At 38.1% G+C, this 27,744-nt stretch overlaps 1 protein-coding gene across 1 annotated transcript; it reads left to right on the forward strand.

Moving 5' to 3' along the window:
- Positions 1-2,113: 2,113 nt before the first annotated feature.
- Positions 2,114-27,368, forward strand: LOC131252191 (ubiquitin-conjugating enzyme E2 variant 1C-like). Its single transcript, XM_058253059.1, has 4 exons — positions 2,114-2,338; positions 13,849-13,988; positions 25,368-25,493; positions 26,959-27,368. The coding sequence occupies exons 1-4, from the start codon at positions 2,305-2,307 to the stop codon at positions 27,097-27,099; spliced, it is 441 nt and encodes a 146-aa protein (XP_058109042.1). The 5' UTR covers positions 2,114-2,304; the 3' UTR covers positions 27,100-27,368.
- The last annotated feature ends 376 nt before the right edge of the window (positions 27,369-27,744 follow it).

The following is a 27,744-nucleotide window of genomic DNA, read 5'->3' on the forward strand; positions in this document are numbered from 1 at the left end:
TCTTAACAAATGGGGCTTAGTATCCTTCTTAGAAAGAATGTACTTCAGTGCCGCATGGTTGGTATAAACAATGATCTTGAATCCTATCAAGTAAGACCTAAACTTGTCCAACGCAAACACTACGGCTAGGAATTCCTTTTCCATAATGGAATAGTTTACTTTGGCAGAGTTTATAGTTCTACTAATATAGTAGATACCATAAGGCTTCTTCTCTTTTCTCTGGCCTAATACCGCCCTAGTAGCATAATCGCTCGCATCGCACATTATCTCAAAATGTAAACTCTAGTTGGGTGGTTGCATAATGAGAATGCTAGTTAACATGCTCTTAAGTTTGGTGAAAGCTTTTTGGCATTCCTCGTCCCACTCAAAGGGAGTATCTTTTTGTAGAAGATTACACAAATAACGAGAGATGAGACTAAAGTCCTTTATAAACCTTCGGTAAAAGCCGGCATGTCCTAAGAAAGATCATACCTCACGTATGCTCGTGGGTGGAGGTAAGTTAAAGATTAAATCAATTTTGGCTTTGTCTACCTCAATTCTATTGGAAGATATGACATGTCCAAGGACTATTCCGTTCTGAACCATAAAATGACATTTTTCCCAATTCAACACAATGTTCTTTTGTTCGCATATTTTCAACACGAGTTTAAGATTATTAAGACATTCGTTGAAAGATGTGCCAAAAACAGAGAAATCATACATGAATACCTCTAAGAATTGTCCCACCATGTCAGAAAAAAATACTCAACGTGCATCGCTGGAAAGTGGCGAGAGCATTACACAGTTTGAATGGCATCCTCCAATTTTCTACACTTTTGAATCTTCAGTTTTCTTCCTTTTTCACTTAGTTTTCTTGGATCTTGGACTATTGAAATCTTTAATCTTGACTTCCAAAGATTCAATCCTCTTTTCGGTAATCTTTTAAGCATCAAATTCATACCTTAAGTATCATTTTCAGTTCACCTTAAGTTCTCAAAATCATCTCGTAAGAGAAAATATGTGTTAATAAATCAATTAAACACTATCATGTTTACAAAACCAAGGCCTGACAAAGGAGAAATGTGTAATTTTTCACACTCAATAGTACACACCCTTTGGGGTTCAATGTCTAAAGATATGAGCATGTTGCATGAGGGATTATGAACGGTATAAGTATAATTATTGGCTTTTCTTCTCAATCTCTCTGTGAGGTTCTGCTATGGAGGTCTTAGCTATGGGTTCTATTATATTTGGATAGACTTCGGATCTAAGCCTTAATACGCTATTATTTATATCAACCAAGCATCTAAAAATTATAACCTATCTTCTCAATCCCTCTGTGAGTTTCATATAAGGAAGTCTTAGCTATAGGTTTCACTGGATCTGGATAGACTTCATATATGGGCCTTCACATAGACTCGTTCGTATCAACTGAGCATACAATATTTTAGGTTTACGAAAGATGTATGCCTTATAACTTGCTAAATATTCGGATCGCGTCCCATCAAAAATTTAAATAAATTCTACTTCTATATATATATATATATATCCATTATTTAACTTATAAAGGAAAAGTATGCTATAAGGGTCAAAAGTTTAAGGTTGAAAATTTCTCGCTAGACATGAAAGTTTTGGATGAAGCTGACATTTATGTTTTCTTTTCAAGTAGGTCTTACGTAACTCTGCAAATTGGTTTTATGGTAAATAAACACCAATGTGGGCTTACGAAAACTTCAACCCAAGAAATTTATTCCTCCAATCCTCTTCTATTTTGAGCTCACGCCCAAAAAAAGGATAGACAACATGGATAATCACACTCATGGAGGCCCTTTACAGGACCTTACGTCTCTTAAAAAGTCCTTGTAGGATAAGATAGTACCCAATCCGTGCCCATCCATATCAATGCTTTTCTGGGTCCCACCGCTGATCAACTATCCGCAGAGAATCTCTTGGAGAGCGTCGTCTCGCTCTTTCCATTCGTGGCCTACAAATAGACGGTTGAAAAAAGATACAACAATACAATCCACTTTCAACCAAAAAAAGAAAAAAAAATAAAAGAAGAAGAAAATTGATGGCTTGGATATTCGGATAACGTGAGAGTTGTGGTCCATGGTACGTCTTGGGGTCGGCGAGACAAGGGAGTGGCCTGGATGACTGAAAATGGGACCCACCTGGCAGATCTGCTAATTGCAAGCCCCACTATATATTGGTGCAGCAAAAGCTGCAAAACCCCACCACTCTCTTTCTCAGATTCTCATCGCCTTTGCTTTTCTAGACAGAAAAACCAGAATCAGCAGAAGAAGAAAAGCTATAGTCACGGCTTCAATGGCGATAGGCTCCGGAGGATCGAGTATCGTTGGTATCTCTTTCTTTCTTTCTTCATTTCCACAATTTCATCTTGTTTTTTCAACTTCTTTTGCAGATCAAATGAAGGATCAAATGAAGAAATTCAAAAAAATATCTTTTTTTCTTGCGTTTCTGTTGCTTTTTTTTTTTTTTTTTTTTTTTTGAGAATTCTGTTTCTGGGTTTTTTTAAAAAAAAAAAAAAATTATTTCCGTCCTTTACGTTGAACTTCATGAAATCTCAGTTGGGTATTCCTCGATTCCTCCCAATCTTGCTTCTGGGATTTGAATTGATGTTGGTTGTTTTAATTTAGGATAATCTTAATTCAATTGGGTATCGTTTGATTTCACGCACCGCCTCATCTCGGATTTGGATTCATGTCACGTTGTGGTTATCATCTGACTGCATGCATTTTTCGTGGGTTTTCAATGGAAAATGTGTAAATTATGAAGTTATTTCAGTTGGGTGTTGGATACTTGAATATTTGATCGCGCATGCTGTCTGAGGCATGAATTTTCATGGTGAATGTGCAAGTCATTTGTTGATTTTGTGGAATTTCGCTTTTTTCTATTATCTGGATTCGTGTTATTCTGGTTCAATCAGATGCATGAAGCTTCCTTTGTGGATTCTTGAAGACGTGTGCGTGGTATATAGTTATTTCAGTTGCGAATTGGAATTGATTCTGTATGCTATCTGATATACATGAACTCTTATGGTAGATGTGCAAGTCATTCATCATTTTGTGCAATTTCATTTTTGGGTTCCAGGATTCTTGTTTTTCTGGTTCAATATCATTCATGAATCTTGAGGATTCTTGAAGACGTGTGTAAATCATTTAGTTATTTCAGTTGGGTAGCAGAATCGATTCTGCATGCTATCTGAGATTCATGAACTTTTATAGCAACGTGTAAGTCGTTCATTGATTTTGTGCAATTTCACTTTTGGGATTTGGACTCAATTTATTCTGGGTCAGATAGTTTGTCAATTTTGTGCAATTTTGCTTTTGGGATCTGGACTAGAGTTATCCTGGGTCAATCTGATACATGAATTTTCGTTTGTGGATTCTTGAAAACAAGTGTGTAAGTTATGTAGTTATTGTATTTGGGTATTGGGATCAGATCTGCATGCTATCTGATAAATTAACTTCAACAGCGAACATGTGAGTTACTCATTGATTTTGTGTAATTTTGCTTTTGGGTTTTGGGTTCATGTTCTTCTGATTCAATTGGATACATGGATCTTCATTTGTGGATTTTGGAGATGAATGTAAAGGCTATTGTTTTCTGCTGGTTTTTCCACCGACTCTATGCAGTTTCAGGATTTCGGTTTCTATTATTAATTTTACGATTCTTTCCAATCTTGATGCATTTTTAGCGGTGTCTAAACTCTTGTTATATGGTTCATAATGGCCAGGGGCCAAAGCCTTTGTGAGCTGTTATATCAGTCATTGTGGCTAATACAATGGTCATTTCATTATTTTTAAATATCCTCTTTCTAATATTGGGTGTTATGAACTGAGATATCAGGTGATATATCGGCCTTTGTGGCCATTTCTTTTTTCTTTTTTGAGAGAACTGAAATTTTTTAGAGAAGCACAACAAGCACAAATAGAATACAACCTGACTTTACGACTCTGAAAAAGAGGAGAGACCCCACAAAAGAATACAGCCCGGCTCTACAACTTTGAAAAAGAGAAGAAACCCCACAAAAGAATACAGCCCGGCTCTACAACTTTGAAAAAGAGGAGAGATCCCTGCAAAAGAATACAGCCCGGCTCGGCAACTTTGAAAAAGAGGAGAGACTGGCAGGATTAATTACCATTACATAAGAAGCCCAACCCAAAATATTACATTTAATCTCCCTTGTCACCTCTTGGGTCGAAAAACTACTATTATCGAAAGCAACACCAGTTCTGCTCCCCCCAAAGGAACCAACAAATTACCAGAATAAGCAGTCTCCAAAGGGCTTTCCTTGATTTTCCCACCCCTCCCTCATGCCAAGCCCACAACAGATCTGGCACTGACTTTGGCATTACCCACTCAATATGGAAGGCGTGAAGAAGGTGATTCCAAACCAATCAAGCAGACGTGCAATGAATGAATAAGTGGTCGATCGACTCAGCATCTTCCATGCACATTAAACATATATTAGTAAGTATAAGGGATCTTTGCAAGTTGTCAATCGTAAGCACTTTCTTTCTTCTCGCTAGCCAAGCAAACGCTGCAACATGAGGAGGGGCTCCGTACGACCACAAATGGGACAGGAATAAATGAGCGTAAAGAAGGATCGAATTGAAAAGCAACCCGAGTTATGAGCTCTCCACACCAAGGAATCCTCAATATGAATTGAGGGGATCACTCTATCTAGACAAGACAACAACACCAACTCCAGAAGCTCCTCCCTAGTCAGGTTCCGACGTCATGGGGGAGTCCACACCACAGCCTCTCTGACTGTGGAATACCACCCCTCCACAATGATAAATCTGTCCAAAGCAACTCTAGCCAAACTAGGGAACTCTTCTTGGTCTTTGTGGCCATTATCAACCACTAGTTTTGAAAAGGAAAAAACCTGTACATATATATTTAATTTAGTACATTATTATTGTAATTGTAATTAATACTCAGCAACATAATTGGCCTTAATGGACCCAGAGAATGGCTATTTTAGCTTCTATGTGATAATCGGCCTGTTAGGGACCATCATGGCCGTTATGACAGAGGCCATTATTGCAAGCCCTACAACATAACAAGGGTCTCCTAATGCCACTGTAGCACTGTTATAATGGGCATTTTTCTAAAAAGGTCACTGTCTTAATGGGCATTTTTTTTAAAAGGTCGCTGTTATAAAGGGCATTTTTGTAAAGTTTGCTGTTATAGTGGGTGTTTTTTCAGAGGTTATTACAACAGGCATTATAATGCCATCATAAAACCATGGTTTCTGGCAAATGAATGTGTAGTTCAATTCCACTGGAATTACATTAGTATCCACTGTTTAATGGATTTCACATGAAAAATGTTTTTTTATTTTTATTTTTTATTTTTAATTTTATTAATTTTATTTTTTTTAATTTTTTTAATTTTTTTAATTCATTTCCTTTCTAGAGCTTCTTGCCAAAATCCCCCCCCCCCCCCCTCCTTCTCTCTCTCTCTCTCTCTCTCTCTCTCATTTCCACATTTCAATCATATTTCCGCATTTCAATTGTTTTGTGGACAGTTTGGTTCTTTTTTATGTATCTATGAACAGTTTGGATATATATATATATATATATATGAACAGTTTGGTTCTTTGATTGGATTAAATGGTTTTTCTTCAATAGTTGCCTTTATTTTGAACTTTGATTGAAGAAAATTCCTTCCATGTACAAGTTCTCCCATCCAATGAATGAGTTCCCCCATCGGTTGCATGCATTGATCAGTTCTTTTTGTTTTTATTTTTTGAATAGCACTTGAATTTGTTTAAAAAAGGAGGAAAAAAAAAAAGAAAAAAAAGAAAAAGAAAAGAAAAGAGACGTATCTACAAGGGCACAAGGCTAACCTGCCACTGAAAGCAAAGACAATACAGACAGCATCACTGCCTAAAATCAGACACCTTGAATGCATCCAGATGAACTCCCATCTTTTGCTAGCTTGTCTACCTTGAAGTTAGCGGATCTTGGAACGTGAAAAACTGAGGCCGGAAGACTAGCAGCAGCTTGATAGCTTCATCCCAGCGGTGGCTATCTTCCAAGAAGCCGATCCTGACTTAATCCATTTAACCACATTTCTTGAGTTGCTTTCGATAACCACATTTAACCAAGGACAAAAAAGTAGAATACAGCTCAATAGCTTCATAAACTACAGTAGCTATCTTCCAAGCAGTCCGGCCTGAATCCATTTAACCACATTTCTGGAGCTGCCGCCAAATAGATTTCTTGATCAATTCTTTGGTAGGGATTGGATTGCTTGAGTTGTGTCGATCATGCAACCAATTGATCAATTTCTTGAATTAAGGCCCTTGAGGGCATCTTGCAGCGCCACAAGAATCTCGAGAAAAGATCAAGCATCTGGTACTAAACTAATGTGAAGTATGGGCTGAATTTGAAAATCAGTTCATGCAAGCATAAAAAGCATACGATAATTTTGGATTTGAAATTCAACCAAACGTGAGGAGAATACCTCAAGAATTTGAAAAGAACCTCAAGAATACATAAAATCTGCACTCCCATATAAAATCTAATTAAAAAAAGAAACACATTGTCAACATCATCCGTCATATAATAATCACAGCCTTGTTCCAACTATTTGTGATCAGCTTTAATTCTCAAGTTTCAGGGCAAAAAGTTTAATGCTAACCTGCCTACCTGATATCAACCATGCTTAACTCAGGCTGGGAACTGGTTGGTGTATTACTACCAAGTGAAGTTATACTTTTATCATCATCATTATTATCAATTCATCAGTGTTGTCCCATTTAGGGTCAGCATAGTTCTCATGATTGGCGGAAATTCAATGACCAGGATCCTACTTGACATCCTCTTCCTTTATTCTGGCTGGGGACCAGCGCACTGCTATCAGGTAGGCCACGGATGCACACACATGCAAACACTAATAAACGTACCAGTTTGAGATTCCTTAATATAATTTTCTTTCCAATTTTACAGTCATCTTAATTACATAAGACAGCTGATAAAGAAAAATCTTATTATAAGAAAGGGTTAAATGGCAAACTCAATCTAAAGTAAAATTAAGTTTTAATTCAGTTTAAAGTAAAATTAAAATGAGATTTTTACTGCAAAGTTCCTAAATTGGATTTTACATAACAATGCTTCTGCTTCTTTAAAATGCTAACATGTTCTTTGTGAGGGGTAAATGACCAAAATGACCATCTTTCCCCCTAAAAAGTGGAGTCAAGCTTTGTGGAGCTCACGTGGTTTCTCTGTGCAATAGGTCAACCCTTTAGGTGCACCTCATCATGGTGATCATAGAAACAAAAAATCAGTTTGATGCCATCATCAGGTGGGGCACACCATTAAAAACAGTGTACTCCACCCAAAAACCTCCAAATTCATGTCTGGCCCACCTGATGATTTGATCGGCCTGATTTTTTGTTAGTTTGATCATCATGGTGGCATGCACCTGTTGGAATGGTTCAATGTTATACAAATACTATGACGCAGCCTGAAACTAGAGAATGCATGCGAACAGGCCCAAAATCATGTGATATATATATATTATTGGCAAGAAGAGAGAGAGAGAGAGAGAGAGAGAGAGAGAGAGAGAGAGAGAGAGAGAGTTACGGCCATGTACTCATGACATATGGGCTAGTCGTTGGTTCAGGGGGTATTTTTTGCTGATTTTTATTTTTATTAAGCTAGTTTCCTATAATCTAGAAACTAATACATGCATCTTTACCTTCATTGGAACTGTCATATCCCCAAGGCTAGAAAGCTTGTACATATAAACCGTGCACACTCCTTTATGAAACTTTTATAAGTGCTAGAGGCTATTATCTGTGATTTCTACCAATTCTTAAATGGAAGTGACAAATCCACCATACACATGGCATACATGTAGCTCAATCCTGACTACCCAATTTTGGGCTCCGATGCAAATGGGGCATATTCCTCAAACCACTTTTTGAGCAATCCCAAGTTGGTGGTCATGAAATTGGCTGATAATAAGAAAATGGTTGAAAGTCCAAATTCAATGGTTGATACCAAATGCTTACTGTTGTCCATTTTCTTGCAACAGTTCCAATTCAATGGTTGATATCAAACGGTTATAATTGTCCTTTTTTTTTTTGTCCATGTTTAGATTTTTGTACATGTGCATATGTGCCGCATGTGAGGTGGAAGAGTCACCATCATGTTAGTAATGGTGGGTAATAGGGCCGTCAAGGGATCATGTTCAAGTTAGGTACTGGTGCACTTATACCTAGGCCCGCCTAAGGGGGTTGGGTTTGGGTTCAGGTCTCGTCAGGTTTGGATCTAGGCATTGATTTAAATATCGGTACCAATACATGTATCACACCCTTCGGATATAGAAACATGCCTATATGACATATATTGGGGAGTGTATCACTATTTGAGGGAAACATTGGGCAATTATGGAAAATTTCAATAAAACTTTAGGATATGTGGAAAGAGACATGGTTACACACTTAGAACTAAAAATATCACAAAAGAACAAGTATGCAAAACAAGTTCCTAAACTATGTTGTTTGACAAAATGATACAATTATATCCAAAATGAGTTCATATAATTCATAAATCATACAATACAAGTATGAAAACATATTCCCCAAAAAAAATTTGAAGAAATTTGATTTTTGTGCTCATATAATTCATAAATCGTACAATACAGGTATGAAAACATATTCCCCCAATTTTATTTTTTTTTGGGGAGAAAACTGATTTTTGTGTGTGGGGGTGTGGGTGCATACCTTTTTTTTTTTTGGGTAAAATATGCAATGTATTGACATTTCGCGACGTATTGGCAATCAACGTTCGAAGTATCGATATCGTTACAGGTTCTACTTGCTAGTGATCTAGAAACAATATCTTTATCACCGATAATATCACTTATTTCCGAAAATGTGGAGAAACAGTGGAATTTTTCAGTGAAACTTCAGGAGATGCTAAAATATACATATTTGCATATTTACCAGCCAAATAATAGTGAAAGAGATGCATATTTATGAATCAAATAATAAGTTTCCCTTTAATGGGTCCTAAAAGCATGTATCATTGACTCAGGGAAACATTGGGGAAACATGGGGAAAATGGTGGATCCATCCAGAAATCCATGCATGCACATGCATACGTGCATACATCCATGCATGCATGCATGCACGCACGTGCACACACACACACACACACATCCGTCCAACCAACCAACCATCCATGCATACATGTATCCATCCATCCATACATCCATGCACGTATGCATACATATACACACATACAACATGCATTTCATCATACATCCATGCTCCCATAAAAAATTTGATAAATTTTTCAATAAATAAATTTTTGGCGATACACTGATGATATTATCGAAATATCGTTGACACACTGGCGACACAGTAAAAAATATTGGCAATTCATTGGGAATATTGATATGTTGGCGAAACAAGAGACACCTGGAATTTACACAATAAAAAATATTGGCAATACATCAGCGATGTCAATACATTGGCGATATTTAGTGATATATCATTGATACTCGGAATTTCTAAGACTACCGGCTTTATCTGTATCACTACCAACGTTATAGGTATCGCCAATCTGGAGATATGGATAATATCGTGGATATTTCAATAATATCAGTGATACTTAGAACTATGTTGGCAATACATTGCTATATTTTGGATACCTTATTCGAGGTACTATTCTTGAACCTAGTTGGGTTTAGGTACCGATCGGGTGTTAGTACCCTAGATTTAGTCCGAGTTGGGTTGAGGTCAAAGTATTATGTAAAGTTATTAGTTGGCATATTGGCCAACTTGTTGACCAATATTGAGACCCCCGAATTTTTTTTGGGAGGTCTCAAAAAATAATTGGTAAAATTCTAAAAAGCATGTGAGGATCTCCACTTCTTCTTCTTCTTTTTTCTTTTTTTTTTTTCAAAGTTTTGAACATGTATTTGATGTTGTACTGGCCACTCTTATCATAGGAATGCTATTTGTCGGCAGTGTTGACATGTTGGAAGTCGACCAAATAGGCCCCAATTGAACTATAGTATGATTGGTGCATTAGAATATAACAGAAAAAAAAAAAAAGATGGAAAAAATGGAAAATAAAAAACTAACGGTTTATCCCTTCTTCCAATATTTACCAAAATGGCCAAGTCCACTTTGGTTCATCAAATCCCACAACATCAAATCCCACTTAGATTGTTTGTTTTGTTCAAGATGTTTTGTATCCGTTATGTTATGGTGGTAAAGGCCAATACGTTTAGGTAACGGCCGTGACCGTTACATGATACGGGGGGTGAAAAGTTGCAACTGGTTTTTTGAGACCATATCGACCGTTACGGGGCATAACACTGTTACCTTGTAACGGTTGAAAAACAACCATTTTTTTCTATTTAAATTCATTTTTCTTCTCATATTTTCACTTTTCTTATTCTAAAAACTTTCATAGATTATTCTACAACATATTTTGATCAGTTTTACTATGTTTTTTTACCAAAAAATAATTGGTAAAATTCTAAAAAGCATGTGAGGATCTCCACTTCTTCTTTTTTTTCTTCTTTTTTTTTCAAAGTTTTGAACATGTATTTGATGTTGTACTGGCCACTCTTATCATAGGAATGCTATTTGTCGGCAGTGTTGACATGTTGGAAGTCGACCAAATAGGCCCCAATTGAACTATAGTATGATTGGTGCATTAGAATATAACAGAAAAAAAAAAGATGGAAAAAATGGAAAATAAAAAACTAACGGTTTATCCCTTCTTCCAATATTTACCAAAATGGCCAAGTCCACTTTGGTTCATCAAATCCCACAACATCAAATCCCACTTAGATTGTTTGTTTTGTTCAAGATGTTTTGTATCCGTTATGTTATGGTGGTAAAGGCCAATACGTTTAGGTAACGGCCGTGACCGTTACGTGATACGGGGGGTGAAAAGTTGCAACTGGTTTTTTGAGACCATATCGACCGTTACGGGGCATAACACTGTTACCTTGTAACGGTTGAAAAACAACCATTTTTTTCTATTTAAATTCATTTTTCTTCTCATATTTTCACTTTTCTTATTCTAAAAACTTTCATAGATTATTCTACAACATATTTTGATCAGTTTTACTATGTTTTTTTTAGGATTAAAATTTTAGATTGATGCAATTTGGGCGAATAGAAACTTCGATGGCCATTTTTTAAAAAATGGTATTTTTGTTTGTTTTTTTTTTTTTTTTCCAATTTCTAGTTCTAATGCTCGATTGTGATTTGTAAATATTAGAGACACATAACCATGTTCACAAATTCACCTGACAACTAGATACAACACTCTCACCAAAGAGTGGACCGTTACGCTATCATAAACATGTTCAAAACAGAAAATCAATAAATATTTGGAATATTTACATTATTCTGGATTTTCTTAATATTTTTTAAGAACTTTTGGACAATTTTATTTTTTTCAACCATTATTAGGGTCATAATAGTCGTTACACCACCATATTGGTCGTTACGGCCGATACCCATATCGGTAATGGTGGTGACCATCATGGCCGCCATTACCGATACGGAATACCTTGGTTTCGATCATCAAAATAAGCCTAGATATAGTTTAAAATTAATTTCTAAGCTTCCTTAATGGTTGAAATGAATAAAAAAAGTCGAAAAATGAGAGAAATCTTGAAAATAAAAACTTTTAACTTTTTTACTTGGCTCTTTATGGTCCTATTGTGACGGCTGTATTGGCCCCGTAACAGTCATATCAGCCTCGTAATAGTGTCGATATGGGGCATATCAGCCCCATATTGGTTGCTACGGGCCGATATGGCCTTTTTTGTTCCACAATGGACCTATTCACCCACTTCCGCATAACGGGGAGACCTTTTCCTTTATGTAACAGCCATCACATTAGCACGGTTGAGGTTCTAGTCCTAAGTAGTTATTATATGGTGATTCTCAAGTTACTATAATATACAATAGATACTAATTAGATTAGCTAATATAAGTAAATTATAATAATATCAAAATTAGCTGTGGTACCAGGGTCAAGGTGTTTCGTAAGGGTAACGGTAGCCGTAACGGCCACCACCGTTACCTTTACGATACGGGACATAACGGTTGTTACGGCGCCGTAACGGCTGTTACGGTCTCTCTTTTTTATTTTTATTTATTTATTGAAAAACCCCCGAAAAACCTGTATCTACCCGGTAGTGTTGATTAAAAAGTATAAAAATAATAGACCATTACGGGGCTATTATGGCCTTTATAGGGGACGTAACGTGCCGTTAACGGCAATTACGGGTCATTTTTTTCCATAACGGCTGTTATGGCCGTTACGACCTCATAACGTGTAACAATTGCCACCGTTACCTTCACGTAATGGCCTTTATGGCCTCATAACGGTCGTTATGGCACACCATGACCGGGGTGCTGCCTGACTTTTTAAATCTGCCCAAAATTTGGATCATATCCATTTTATAATATACAATAGATATTAATTGGATTAGTTAATATAAATAATATAATACCATATAAAGTAGTAATATCAAAATTAGCCATGCTACCTAGGTTCTTGACCTTATGTCTGATCCATGCCCGTTTAAATTGGTTTGGATACCTTGGGTACCCACTGATCTAGGTACCCATTGATAGCCCTAGTAGGAAATGAACATGGTAACCTTAGCCCAAGCTATTGTTTATTGAAGCAGTTGTGACCAAGGTTTTAAATAACGGTATCTATGGGTCTATTGGCTGGGCCCAAAAATGATATGATGCGTGGCGTATTTGACTGTATTGAACCTGTGTCAGACTATATGGGCCCGTATTGGCCGAAATTTTTTTTGCACAACAAGATCTTGAAAAAATAAAGGGGAAGTAAGAAAAAAAAAGAGAGTAAAACATCGGAATCTATCTTTTGTGTGTGCGTGTGCATGCATGTGTGTGCGTGCGTGCGTGCGTGTGTGTGTGTGCGTTTAACATGTTTTCAATGGCATATCAGACCATTCTTTTGATAAGAAGTGTTTGCTTGACCTGCTGAAAGCTAACCGAATATGTCCTAACTTCTAATCGAACACAAATCAAGCATGATTTGGTGGATTAGGGCCCATTGCATATGAATACAAGAAAAAGAAAAGGAAAAGAAAAAGAAAAAAAAGAAGTGATTGTTTAGGCATCTTTTGATATTTCCCAAAATGGTTCATTCTTCTTTGATTCATTAATCCCATTCCAATCTCATTTATCCTCAAAGTAGGGCTAGGTCTAGTTTAAAATTAGTTTCTAAGCTTCCTTCATGGTTGAAATGCAGAAAAAATTGAAGAAGTGAAAAACAATATAACTTTTGAAAAATAAAAAATTTCAAAATGGGGCCTTTATGACTGTATCAGTCTATGTCATCTGAATGGCCCTGTATTGGTGCCAGTAAGGTGTGTCAGCATCTTATAGAGCTGACAGTTGCTTCTCTTCACAACTATTATAAAGCATTTCTGATCTTTCTGTCTTCTAGATACTGCATGAGTGATATCTTAAGAATCACATAGAATGCAAGGGTTGAATATTATAGAAATCAAAGCTATATTATTGAGTTTACTTGTTCAAAAAAAAAAAAAAAAAGAGAAGAAAAGAAAAGAAAAAGGGAAAAGGAAAAAAGAAATAAAAAAGAGAAGAAAAGAAAAGAAAATGGAAAAAGAAAAAGAAAAGTAAAAAAGAAAAAGAAAGGAAAAGAAAGTACGAAAAATGGAAGAAAGAAAGAAACGAAGTTTGCTTATTCGAACAACTTTGTAAATCTTCATTTTAGAAGAAATTAATGAAGAACTTACTAACTTTATGATTGCAAGCAATGATTTTGTTCACCTTCATGTGTCTTGCAGTTCCTCGGAACTTCAGATTGTTGGAGGAGCTCGAACGCGGTGAGAAGGGTATTGGAGATGGTACAGTTAGCTACGGAATGGATGATGGTGATGACATTTATATGCGTTCTTGGACGGGTACCATAATTGGTCCTCACAATGTATGTCTTTGTTTCTTTAGCATCTTTTTATATTGTTGTGATGATTCCAGCCCATCAAGGTTATCAGGCTTTCTGATGTGTGCTTCTATATACCAGTAGGCTTTATTTCCTTTTTGCTCATTCATCACCTTACTACAAAGTACAAACTGATAAATTTATCTTTTCCTTTGCTTCCTTAATGTTTTTTTCCCTTCCATCATGAGCATCCAATTCTTGCTTAAAAGTGGAAATTGCCATTTAAAAAAAAAAAAAAAAAGTTAATGCAAAATGCTATTGAGCTCAAAAAATTCATTTGATTTGAGGCAACCATGGAACTTTCGATAGCAGATGTCTGATTGGAACAAAATATGCCTCTTATTTCACATCTGTGAGCAGCATGAAAACTAACTTCTACAGTCTCTCCCTTGGGAACCCAGGGCCTGCCGGATTAGGGGGCACTGCCCCAAGATGGCAATGGGACTGTTCTTGTGACTTTCTATTGGCCAATCTGAATCAAAGATTCAACATTGCAGAAGTTGAAGTTGTTCTTCTGGCAGTTAGGATGGCGGCAGAGTTTTGAATGCTACCGGTGATAGTCAAAGGGGGATCTCAAAATGTCATTGATGGGCCTTACAAAGAAATTCCCATGGAGGGTGGGCTGATTTCATGGAAGAAGATCTCTGTGAGAACTGTATGGTTTCTTTCTCTTGGATCCTAAGAGAGGCTAGTCGTGAGGCAGATGATTCCGCAAGGAGAGGCATTAGTAGTGTTGAGTTTTGAATTGAAGACAGGCGCTAATTGTACTGCTGGGGTGGTTTCCTGAGCTGTTGGTCGTGTTATGCTTTTACATTTTCCTCTAGAATTCTTGTGACTTTCTATTGGCCAATCTGAATCAAAGATTCAACATTGTGGAAGTTAAATCCGTTCTTCTGGCAGTTAGGATGGCGGCAGAGTTTCAAATGCTCCCAGTGATCGTCAAAGGAGGCTCTCAAAATGTCCTTGCATGGGCCTATTCAAAGAAATTCCTGTAGAGGGTGGGCTGATTTTATGGAAGAAATTTTCAATCTCTATGAGAACCACATGGTTTCTTTCTCTTGGATCCTAAGGGAGGCTAGCAGTGAGGTGGATGATTCTACAAGGAGAGGCGCTGGTAGTGTTGTCTTTTGAATTGAAGACAGGAGCTAATTGTAGCATTGGGGTGATTTCCTGAGCAGTTGGTCATGCCATGCTTTAGATGCTCCTCTAGAGTTGTATTTTGTTGTCCATCTTATAATGCCTTTTTTTTTCCATAAATATCATTCATTAAAAAAAAAAAAAAAACAGCCATCTACACAAGGTATTCCGTAATGGTAATGCGGCCACCATCGTTACATTTACGATGTGGGGTGTAATAGTCGTTATGGTCTCTTTTCTTTATTGAAAAAAATAAAATAAAATCCAAAAAACCTGTATCGGCCCCGTAACAGTCCATTACGGGGCTGTTACAACCTTTACAAGGGGACGTAAGGTCGTAACAGGCTGTTACTGGGGTCGTAACAGCCGTTACGGTCTCTTTTTTTCTTTACTGAAAAAAAAAATCTGAAAAACCTATATCGGCCCTGTAACGGTCAATTACGAGGCCATTACGGCCTTTGCGAGGGGTGTAATGGGCCGTTAAAGGGGTTGTAACGGCCTTTACGAGTCCTTTTTTTTTTCTTTTTCTTTTTCTTTTTCCGTAATGGCCATTACGGCCTCTACAAACTGTAACGTGTAATGGTTGCCATCGTTACCTTTACGTAACAGCTTTTACAACCCCATAACAGCCTTTACGACACACCATTCTCATACAACCACCACAGTTCTTAGTTTCAGATTGTAGCCTAAAGAAGAATAGGTGGATTGCGAGTTTAGAGTCTTGACAGAATCAAATATCCTTCTCCATGTGATCATCGTTAGGTTTAGAGCCTAAACAGGCACTATCCCTGTTTACAGGTTCCTTTGACTAAGAAATCTTTAATTAATTAATATTATTTATTTATTTATTTTTATTATTATTGGGGGAGGGAATAATTGCATTCGTAGGAGAAAGAGAAAAAATATGAGGGCCAAACAGACTAGGGGCACCTCAACAAGAGTCTCGGATCATCTATCTACTCCAAAAACTACAAAAACCAATAACAAACAAATAGGAACCCAAAATAACTAATACAAGGCCAAAGGCCCACAACTAACAATAAAGCAATCCAAAGAGCATAGACCCCATGACCATGAATCCTAGCCGGATAAGCTAGCTGACCCAAAACTCCATAGAAAGAGACTACAATGGGAGCAACATAAGGAAAGAATAATGAAATCCAGGCATCCTCAATCACCAAACAAAAGATAGAGACTCGATCTTCCACTCCTGTTGCCACAAGATATCAAGCAATAACGGCCAAAGATGCTCATAGACAATATTAGCCGGACACCTCGAGCTGACCCATAAGGAAATAGCAAGAGATCCACGAGATCACCTCTCAGCTGCACAATGATCAATGCAATCCATACCATAGGGAAATTTGAAAGAACAGGCTGCTAGCAACCACTCCCAAAAGGTGTTGCCTCGAAATTGATATCTAACATTTTTCCTACTTCTCTGGCACATTCTTCCTAATAAATAAGACAAATCTCTGACATGTGGAGATTAAATTGTGTTGTGCCATCCACTCATAAGAAGAAATTTTGTTGTCCAACGACAGTGGTGGTACAGCCAAACTGATGTTCTTTTTCACAGATGGAACTTAGATCAACTTATTAAGATCTCTTACCTTGTGTGTGGGTTGGCCCCTCGCCTCATCTATGTTTGCGGGTTCCCCTAGCCTCATCTTGTTGAGGTTCCTTTCAAGTTCCTTTGACTAAAAATCTTTTTTACCCTCTTTTGTTTTTTGGGGCAAGAAAAATAATTACACTGGTAGAAAAAAGAAAAAAAATACAAGGCGGGCCAATGAGACTAGCGGCACCTCAACAAGAATCTTGTACCATCTATCTACTCCAAAAACTACAAAAACCAATAGCAAACAAGCAGGGACCCAAAACAACTAATACAAGGCCAAAGGCCCATAGCTAACAACAAAGCAATCCAAAGAGAATAGACCCCATGAGAATGAATCCTAGCCGAATAAGCTAGCTAAGCCAAAACTTCATAGAAAGAGACTACAGCAAAAGCAACATAAGGAAAGAACAATGGAATCCATGCATCCTCTATCACCAATCAAAAGACAGAGACTTGATCTTCCACTCCTACTGCCACATTATATCAAGCAATAGCAGCAGGCCAGCAGCCCATATGAACTCGGACAAGCTGATACCGCCCAGAGCTACTCATAGACAATATTTAGCCTAACACCTTGAGCTGACTCAAAAGGAAACAAAAAGAGATCCACGAGATCACCTCTAAGCTGCACAATGATCAATGCAATCCATACCATAGGGAACCCAAAGCAGCAACAACAATTTGAAAGAACAGGCTGCTAGCAACCACTCCCAAAAGGTGTTGCCTCGAAATTGATATCTAACATTTTTCCTACTTCTTTGGCACATTCTTCCTAATAAATACGACAAATCTCTGACTTGTGGAGATTAAATTGTGATGTCCTCTCCACTCATAAGAAGAAATTTCGTTGTCCAACGACAATGGTGGCACAGCCAAACTGATGTTCTCTTTCACTTGATATTTTTCACAGATGGAACTTAGATCAACTTATTAAGATCTCTTACCTTATGTGCAGGTTCCCCTCCCCAATCGTTTACGTCTTGGGGTTGACCCCCCCCCCCCCCCCCCCCCAAACATCATCCACAGGACTCTGATGGTTCCCAACCTCCTCCCCTTCAGTCGTTCGGCTCCCAACTTGTATATAAATCACATGTTAGGGATGCAATATTGGTAATTTAATATCATAATGTAATAACTTAAGAGTTGCACAACAAAGCAATTGCAAATTGCAAATTAAAATACATTAATAGCCTTCAACTCCTCCCTCAATACCTTCACTGCTTCATCCATATTTTCATTATCTTCCTTCAGCTCCTTCACTTCTTCACCGCTTCCTTTCATTATCGTCCCTCAGCACCTTCACTTCTCTTCTGGTGTTCCTAACCATTTGAAACCTTCTTCGAAACAAAGTTCATTCTACTAAGGTGACTAAATACCCTAACAGCTATATCCTCAACAAGGCTTCAAACTCCGCTTTTAGATCCCCCTCTTTACCAACCCCCTCCCACTTCTTCCATTTTATGCTTTCCCAATTACTTCCTCATCTCCTACCAAATAGTGTTGCATCCCTATCATATAACCAAGACATATCCAAAATGATGTGGGGAAGCAAACCGGATGGGAATGGGACAACGTTGAGAAACCAAAATTGAAGATGCATCAACCCATGAAACTCAATAGGCCTAAGGGCGAGGAACAACTAGCATACCTAAGCAGCCCATGGTGCTAGCAGAGGCCACATTGATGCAACTACCATTATCAATGATCACCTTGTAGTTTTTGCCACCACACTTGGCATAAGTGTGGAAAATTGAATTCTTGCAACAATCATCACTTTCTATAATTTGGCTTAAGGCACGACTGACAATTGCAAGTGGCACAGTCTCAAATCCTTCAATTTGATCCCCGACTTGTGATTGGACATCTTCCCCAATGTCAAGGTTCGCCTAAAGGGAGGCTTCAAGCTGATTGACATGCGCATTGGTCATAGTCAATTGAGTTGCGGTGGCCTTATTGTGTGCTTCAATAGCCGTCAGACGGTTGTTGATAGCGTTAATGGCCTCGGCAATTTGTTCTAGATTTATAGTGGGATATAGGCCAAAACCATGTCCAGAACAAGTGGGCATACACAAGGTAACTCTTAGGGGTAAACCTAAATCCTAGGGTAATGTTATGACAAAGACAAAACCAACCTAGAGATCAAATTGGACACACTAGAGACACTAATCTGAAAATTCAACAAGCTGTTGACCTGAAATACTACCCCGAAATTTAGTAGAATGGCAATTTGAGAGTACCAAGCTGAAAATCAACAAGAGTGTAATCTGAAAATTACGAACTGAAAATTCAGCAAGGTGACAACCTGAGATTACTACGCTGAAAATTCAGTAATGGTATACGTGGAAAACGGTAGCTGAAAATTCAGCAATGGGACACTCCAAACTAGAAACAAAAATCTGCAATATGATCCTAGATTCTATATGCAATGTATGCTCTAATAACCCTAGATATAAGTTCCAACCTAGATGCGACTCCAACCTAGGTGCAACACAAAAATCCTATGCTAAACCTATGGCTCTGCTACCAAATTTGATGCAGGACAATTAACCATTTGCTTTAAAAGCTTGAACTAATAGATCATGGCGAATCAATCCCTTTATCTCATAGCCCAGGCTCCACATCGCATAGGTTAGGACCTCGGCCGAACCCCCTAGTGGGCCCAACATCACATGGGTGCCGCCTCACACGAGCCACCCACCTCACATGGGTGGGGCCCTGCCTCACACGGGCCTCCCACCCCGAGTGTGTCCCCACATCCCACAGGCTACCCCACTCGAGCCCGGTGTGAAAATGCCACTGCATTAATGCACAAAGGAAAGTTGCATTAGACATTAGACATGAAAAATGAGGAATATTATAATAGAAACAAAACCTCTCTGTGAAAAAAGATAACAATAAATGCCTGTAGGGCATATAAGCATCTGCATATGTTGTATGTTACAAGATGGTGATCATTTATTACAAAGTTAACCGCTTTTTTTTTTTTTTTTCAAATATTGCTACCCCGCAGAGCTCCGAGGTACCTATTAAACTCTTCTAAAGAATTTACTAACTCTATGTCTTGATCTGTGCAATCATTCTTACTAGAAAATCCTACGAGTAGCATTTCAACACACATTAGTGCTAGCTTGGCTGCATTCGCATGTCTGTTTAAACCCACGAAGTGATCAAAAAGCTAATTTCAAATCGTTCTTCAAAATAGCTGCCTAACACAATTTTCTCCCTAATTCTCTTTCATTTCCTACCCTCATCAATCTATAACAAGATATAGGGTCCAAACCTCGGGCCCATAATCAGGGCGAAGTCCATCTCAGTGAAAGTTAGAATGGTACCTTGCATACCAAATCTCAGGTCACCAATGTGCCTCTACTTAAGAGTGTGGATCTGTTGATTGTGCTTCATTAGAATCCAACAAAAACCCGAAGCACAATTTCCCAAACAACTCTCTCCGAATATCGCACTCGCCAAAATCGTCTTTCAAGTCCTTTAAAAACTGAACGAGCACTTCGGCGATACTTTCGCATTCTCATAATCCAAGCGAGGACCAATCTTTTTTGAAATTTCTGAATATGCAATGCATAGCAAAGAACATATTAATGGCATAGAAAAAATAAAAGTATTTAAATAGTAGGGATCGTGGTTGTCATGTGGTCAAAGTCATGGTTGTCATGTGGAACAGATCGCGGTTTTTAAGTGGATTAGGATCGTAGTCGTCATGTGTAATGGGTCGTGGTAGTCATGTGAAAAGGGTCGTTGTTGGTGTGTAGAATGGGTCATGGTTGTCATTCAGTAAGGTCCGTGGTTAACATATAGAACGAGTCGTCGTTGACACATAGGACAGGCCGTGATTGTCATGTAAGAAGGGTCGCAATTGCCATATAAAACTAGTCATAATCGCCATGTAGAACGGGTCATGGTTTTCATGTAATAAGGGTCTAGTTGACATTTAAGATGGGTCATGGTTGTTCAATAAGTGTTCAACAAAAACAAACATATATCTCCTTATTGTGTTCAACATGACAACCCCAACCCTTATAAGTCAAGCCCTTACAGCGATCCCTTCTCCCCATAACAAAAACAAACATTTATCTCTGTATAGTGATTCCTTCTCCTTTAAGCAAATCGGATGGTACCTCGAAAACAATAGAAAACCATTAAACTATCTATCTCCTTACCTGTGACTGTCATCTTTTCAAAAAGTAGTCGCCGAAGAGTTAAAAATGATGGCTTTTTCCCAAACGAAGAGAACACCGGAGAATGGAATGCCAAAGAATCATACGCCGGAGAGTGGTAGTGGGTCCTACGAAAGAAGCTTGGAAGAAGGATCCTTTAAAAATTAGAAAATTTGAAATGGGGTCCTCTCCATAGACTAGGGCCCTACTAAACAGTCTTCAGACACGGTTTGTGGGGTCTACCGTGCAGTATATGTCAAATCCACACTGTCTATTGGATTTGGTTTTAAATTTAAGGTAATGGGCCTAAGAATGAGGCATATCTATAACAAAGGTGGACCACATCACAGGAAAGAGTTGGGATTGAACACCACCATTATTAGTTGTCGTGGGCCACAAAGGGCTTGGATTAGGCTGAAATTAGTGTTTTCCATTTGTCCATGCCTGTAAGAAGACAATGAACGGATTATTTCTCTTATGGAGTGGGCCCACATCATACATCTGGGTGGGGCCCTATATCTTCTCCCACACGCAACTACCATATGGGCGCGTGGCATGATGCCAAGGGCAGTTCATCCTTGGAAAATATAGAAAGTTGTTAGGAGGCCGAAAAAATAAAGATATGAAAAGGGGGCTAAAAAGATGCTATGATCAAACCATCGAGTTATTTTGATTAAAAAAAAAAAAAAAAAAACTATACAAAATGAGTTCATCTCATTCAAATATCCTACAACTAATTCAAATTAAACCATCCAAGTAATGGGTGTCAATTTAGTTGTATGATAAACCAAAAGTTACTCTTATTTATCTGAATATAAGATTGATTTGCCAACAATTTGGATGGTCTAGATTGTGATGCGAACATCAGACCATTCAAAGTATGTCAACGCAGGAGGCGTGCGTTACCTGTGTCAATGTGGTTAGATGACGGGTAAGGGTCGGGTCTCTAGAGGTTGGAGACCTTACACATGTATTCGTGGCGTGTGTAAGTTGCTTGGAGGAGATATTTAGACCGTTGGATTGTGAGAATAATGTGATCAGACCGTTGGATCGTTGCGACCCACCTTCATTGCGCGATCATCGGGGCCCTATCGAGCATCTTGGATTTGAGTTTATTTTATATACATCTTATTTATTTGAGTTTTGAGACAGTGCGCGCACAATTTTTTGTGCATTTTTTTTTGAAACTTTTTTTAGTAGGGGTATGTTGGTCATTTAATGTAATTCTAAATTTATAAGGATGTTTTGCCCTAAACCTCAGAGGTAATGTTATGTTATGTTTATGAAAAGAGAGCTTTTGCTTCTTCAAGGCTGAACGATTCTATCTTCGACTTCCAATGATTAGAAGAGGGCATGAAGCCCAGGGAAGTCATTTACCATCTTTTCCTTCTCTCTCATTCTTTCTTTTCTCAAGGTATTCTCTTCTTTAAACCTTTTTTTCTTCATTTTCTTCTAAATTCTCTAGATTTAGAAGCCGATTCATTTTCTTTTTAATCCAAATCATTAGATCTTGGAAGATCTTGATCCCCACATATACATAATTTTGATCTTCTTCAAATCTCATCACCCAATGCCCTAGATTTGAACTATAATCAAAGAACCATCCATTTTTTTGAATTTTCCAAATTTCCCAATCCAAAAAATTCATATTTCTTGGATTATAAATTCCACTTGGATCGTCGAATGGACCCATTGTGAGACGAAAGTTCCATCTTTCGTCAGATCTGACTAAATTCAGATTTTAAGGTTCAATACAATATGTTTTTGATAGAGGGCCGTGATTATTGTTGAATTTTCCTTAGTTCCTTCTTGTTTCGTGATAATGCTAAATTTTTATTGTTAATGCTTGCATAAATTTGCCCATTTTAAATTACACATTCATTTAGGGTTAGATTAGGTTGTCCTACACCAAATTGTCATACAACTACGCTGTGCATACAATCGAAGAGTCACCATATGGTGCTAAATTAACATGGTAGTTTATTCTACAATCTGAAAAAAAGACAAACTTTGATACTCTTGCAAAGCGTGATGGATTTTCTGTAGGCACTTAGAAATTGCACATGTGACATACACAATCAAATTAAACTGTACAAATTATAGTAACCAGTGTAGATGTTTTGTCAACCAATAATTAAGCTTATTTGATAATTTGACTATTGGCCTAGTGACATTTATTGCATGGTTAACAGTGAAAAGTATCCAACAGTCTTATTTCCACAAACAAGTGTCTAAGAATCAGATTATGATTCTTCAACCAATCTGATCTTTGGACTGTGTTTTGGTGGTGGTGTGCTGCACAATCCAATCGGTTTTATTTGAGTTAATGTATTGATGCAGGACATGAAATTTAAATATGATATGCAAGATCTCAGGCTTTAGATCATACTAATTCAAAACAATCCATATTAATTTCACATCCTACACAAAAGCTCAAACATTCAAGTAAAGGGGAATCTGCACGGGTCCAGGCCTACACAGGCTAGGACTGGATCAATAAAATTATGGACCAAACAATGCTCAAAGGGAAGTAGAAATCAACCACACTTGCATGACAATCAATCCCTAATCCAAGAAATTCTCTAATTTCAAATCAAGAAACTCTAGGGTGAGAAAAGGGACATAAATTAAGGATAATGCAATTAAGATTAGGGTTTATCAAAAACTGGTATGAGAAGGTAAAATAAGAAGAAAACCTGAACTAGAAGACAGTTTCCGCGTGTGGATAGCAACAATGGCCCAGACGCACGTGCGTGTGATCACGGCACACGTGTGTAGGGCCTACTATTCAGAAAAAGGCCACCTTGGCCCTGGTCGGCCAGGGATTGACTCCAAAACTCCCAAATCTCAGCTCGATCCGATGCACGGTTTGTGCGTAGTGCTCCGCCGAAGTTTCAGCCCTCCTACAGGACCAGATTCTGGAAATCTGCTGTAGAGAGAAAAACGGCTGCAACTATTGATGGATTTGTAAATGAAATGCTTGTAGGAAAAGAGAAATATGGATGGAAGAAGGTGGGGACGAATCGGGATAGATGTGGCTTCGCACCACGGTAGTTAGCCCTTCGAAGAAGGGAGGGCTTCGCACCCAATTAGGTTTTCATAACTCGGAAAGGAGCAGGAAAACACAGCAATTTTTATTAATATTCATTGAATTAAAAAAACTGCAAGGGGTGCCTATTTATAAGAAAACCCTATACCCCAAAACTTGCGTCATGTGCGCAACCTATTACTTAGCGATAAAGTAAACTAAAATAAAAATTAAACAAAAAAATTTAAAGCGTTCATGATATTCTGAATAATAACAATAAGTAAAACCTAAAATATGAAATCAATCTGACTAGTGGGCTACGATCATGAGATCTCATGGTGGGTTTTTCTTGATTGTCGGGCCCACTCTTTTAAATCAAAACTTCGTCTCCTAACTAGGAAGCCCTCCCTGGACGTCATCATCGATCCAGATCAACGGTGGGGTCCTCCTTCTGGCGTACGAGCGTGTAGGGGGCGGCATGCGTGTGCGTGTGCGCGTGATGTCCCCATCATGTATGCCATGTTTACAATTTATAAGTGCCTGCAGATAAAGTGTCATGGGCAGCCTGAGTACATGTAACTCATGAGAAGAACTTTGACACTCTTGACATGTGCGATGGATGATACACAACCATTTTAGAAATTACTTTAAATCTGCAGACGTGGCATAAATGTAATTCAAATCAAATTGTCCATATTATCCTTTGCAGCTTAGATGGTCATCATAACCTAAAAAATTAGGCGTATTTCATCATTTGATAATCAAAGTAGTGGACATTTATTGGACGGTTAAGAATGAAAATATCCAATGGTTCTGTATCAACAAACTAGCGTCCATGAATCAGACATTAGGGTTGTTCAAACATTCTGATTTTGGGATTGGGACTTAGTGGCACTGGGTTCCACAAGTTAATTGGTTTAATTTTAGTTATTATATATGCCATGTGTTCAATTTCTGAGTTCCAGTGTGTATCAAGAATCATAATGCCTGAGTATCGTATAACTCCCCTTTCTAATGAAAACACATGGCAAGAGCCTTTTCAGGCTCTTTTAATTGAAATGAAATAGAGAGAGGGATGTTAACAGCTGCTTCTTCTTTTTTCATTTTCTTTTTTTTCTTTTTTTCCTTTCTCTTTTTTTCTTTGTGTGTGTGCGTGTGCGTGTGCGTGTAATGGCCGTTACAGCCATTAAAATTTTCTGCAATGGTCATTACAGGCCTCCATTGCCATTAAACGTAACTGTTTTGGAATACCTTGGTTAATTCTCTACACAACCCTTTCTCCGAAAGTTTTTCTTTGTTCCTTCTATCTTCTCTACCATGTGATTGACTATAGGAACAAAGTGAAGATGTTGCTGTGAAAAAAAGAATTGTGATTCAAATGGCTTACTAGCTTCCATATTCCATTGCAGTCGGTGCATGAAGGTCGTATCTATCAGTTGAAGCTCTTCTGTGACAAGGATTATCCAGAGAAGCCTCCAAGCGTTCGTTTCCATTCACGGATCAATATGACGTGTGTGAACCATGAGACCGGAGCGGTAACAATCTAATCCCTGAATCTTCTAAATGACGGTTATATATGCGTAATTGTTAACTGGTGGTTGTGCCTATTCAGTAATGACGATATGGGCATGATATCATGAACATGGCCATGATGATATTGGTGATGCCAAAGCCATTACTATTTGTAGGTGTAGGATTTCTATTGCTACTCTTAAAATATGCCAATTTGTCATGTGTGCACCATATCCAAGCTGTTTATCAGGTGGCCCCACCATGTATGTTCTGTGGCCCAAAAAGGTGGCCTCTTTGATGGACCACTGTCTGCAAATCAAAGAGATTGGATTAGAAGATTGGTGGATCCTTTCTGTTCAATGCTGATCGTTGCCAATATTCTTTTCTATTGTCAAGTTGTTGGTTGCTGGACAATTAAGAACTTCCAGCTGGTAAGTTTTTTTCTACTGTGGGCTGTGGCTGATTCAAGGCTGGACCCACCAGATCAACAGACTGGATTTTAGACCATTGTGCCACATCAAATTTGAGTGAAGAACACCAACGAACTGGGTGTGTTGGGCTCAAGGTTGGGGTCTCCCTGTGACAATGAGCTGCTACTTATGCTACTGATATCACTATGCAGATTGTACTATACTTAATATAGGGTATGATCCTCGACCTAAAGATATGCATAGAAGTGTCTGGTTTTCAATTTGGAAAGGTGGGCCCACTGTAGATTGACGAAAGCGCTTGCTTGCCTGATGGGCCCTGCTGTTGATGGACCATACCTGAAAATATCCCCAATGGAACAATCCAAACCCGACAATTAGTGACCTACAAATAGGTGATTAAGAATAGAATACAGCTGTAGTCCACATTGAATTGAAAAAGACCAAAGTTTCAATGGCTATGATCTTCCAGTCTGAGAGATGAAGAGGGCCATTCCATCTACAGTACGGCTTCCAGATCAACAATCTGAATCACCATGCCATGTGCCCGACTAGTACAAAACTGAAAGCTTGGGGATACAGTGCATGAACTAGGTTGGGGATCTTACAATCCTCTCTTTAATGACATATCTATATAAAATAAAAAATAAAAAAATATGAGTAGGCTAGAAAGAAAAGAAAATCAAATGGACAGTTAAAAATAAATAAATTGTTTCACTGTTCTAAATCAACAGGCAAAAGGAAATAGAAATATATTAAAAATCTGAAACTATTGTTTGCTGACTCTTGGGTTGACCCAACCTATGTGCCCAATGCATGTTGGAAGTTGGCAAAAATGTCCAAGCTACTGGGCTTTTCTCTCTGCCAACTGTTGTATATGCCCTTGTCATATCGCACGAATTATAACACCAGCGGATCTTGTTGGGGTATTTTGATCAATTGAAATTTTCTTGTGGAGCCATCTGCCATTTACCAAGAGCCATGGTAGTTTCTGATCATTCAATGACTGAGGTTGTTGGACTCTGATCTGACCCGTATTCTTGAGGCTTGTCTGATACAGGTAGAATCGAAGAAGTTTGGCATGCTGGCAAATTGGCAACGCAAATACACCATGGAAGACGTATTGACACAACTGAAGAAGGAAATGGCAGCACCCCACAATCGGAAGTTGGTCCAACCACCTGAAGGTACCTACTTCTAGTCTTAGTAGGTGACAGTGGAAGCTAACTTGCACCATACATAAACATGAATGAAATATATTGTGGTAACGACTGCATTAGTCTGATGAAACTATAAGTGGGCCCCACAAGGGCACCTTACAAGCTTCATTGATCTCACTTTCCATGCCAAACTGTGTTGAAAGATGCTGTGCTTTGTTGAATTACTGTTTCTTGTGTGGCATATTAAAAAAAAAAAAAAAAAGAAAAAAAGAACAAAACTATATATCTAGAAAGAAGGGTTTGTTCTTCCTTTTTCAGCCTTTCATTCTGCTCCAAGGTTGAAAGTAAACCGACAATGATTTCAGGTGGAAAAAAGAAATCTAGTTAATGTGATTTTGTGGTTGGCCCCAATTGATTTGGGAGGGTGGTCCTAACCCACAAGTCTTGGTTTGGAGCATCCAAATACACCCTAAAGACCATTCCTGAATGGACTGGCTCTCCTATACTGCAAGTCATTGGTTCATATGGCGGACGTCTTGTGTTGCTAAAATGAGAGAACATCTTATTTTGGTGAAGTTTTTGTGAAGGAATTTCTAGATATTATCATAATGGTGTTGGGAAATTTCTGGATATTGTTTGTCATAGGTGATATTTTGAAAGAGAACTGATCACCTACAGCCTGCCTG

The sequence above is a fragment of the Magnolia sinica genome, chromosome 1, assembly GCF_029962835.1.
Source record: "Magnolia sinica isolate HGM2019 chromosome 1, MsV1, whole genome shotgun sequence".
In the NCBI taxonomy this organism is placed as follows: Eukaryota; Viridiplantae; Streptophyta; class Magnoliopsida; order Magnoliales; family Magnoliaceae; genus Magnolia; species Magnolia sinica.

Excerpts from the sequence above, each read along its gene's own strand:
- LOC131252191 (XM_058253059.1), top strand. The coding sequence starts at position 2,305 with ATGGCGATAGGCTCCGGAGGATCGAGTATCGTTG. Across the intron at positions 13,989-25,367 it reads CCATAATTGGTCCTCACAAT|TCGGTGCATGAAGGTCGTAT; the intron begins GTATGTCTTTGT and ends ATTCCATTGCAG. Across the intron at positions 25,494-26,958 it reads TGAACCATGAGACCGGAGCG|GTAGAATCGAAGAAGTTTGG; the intron begins GTAACAATCTAA and ends TGTCTGATACAG.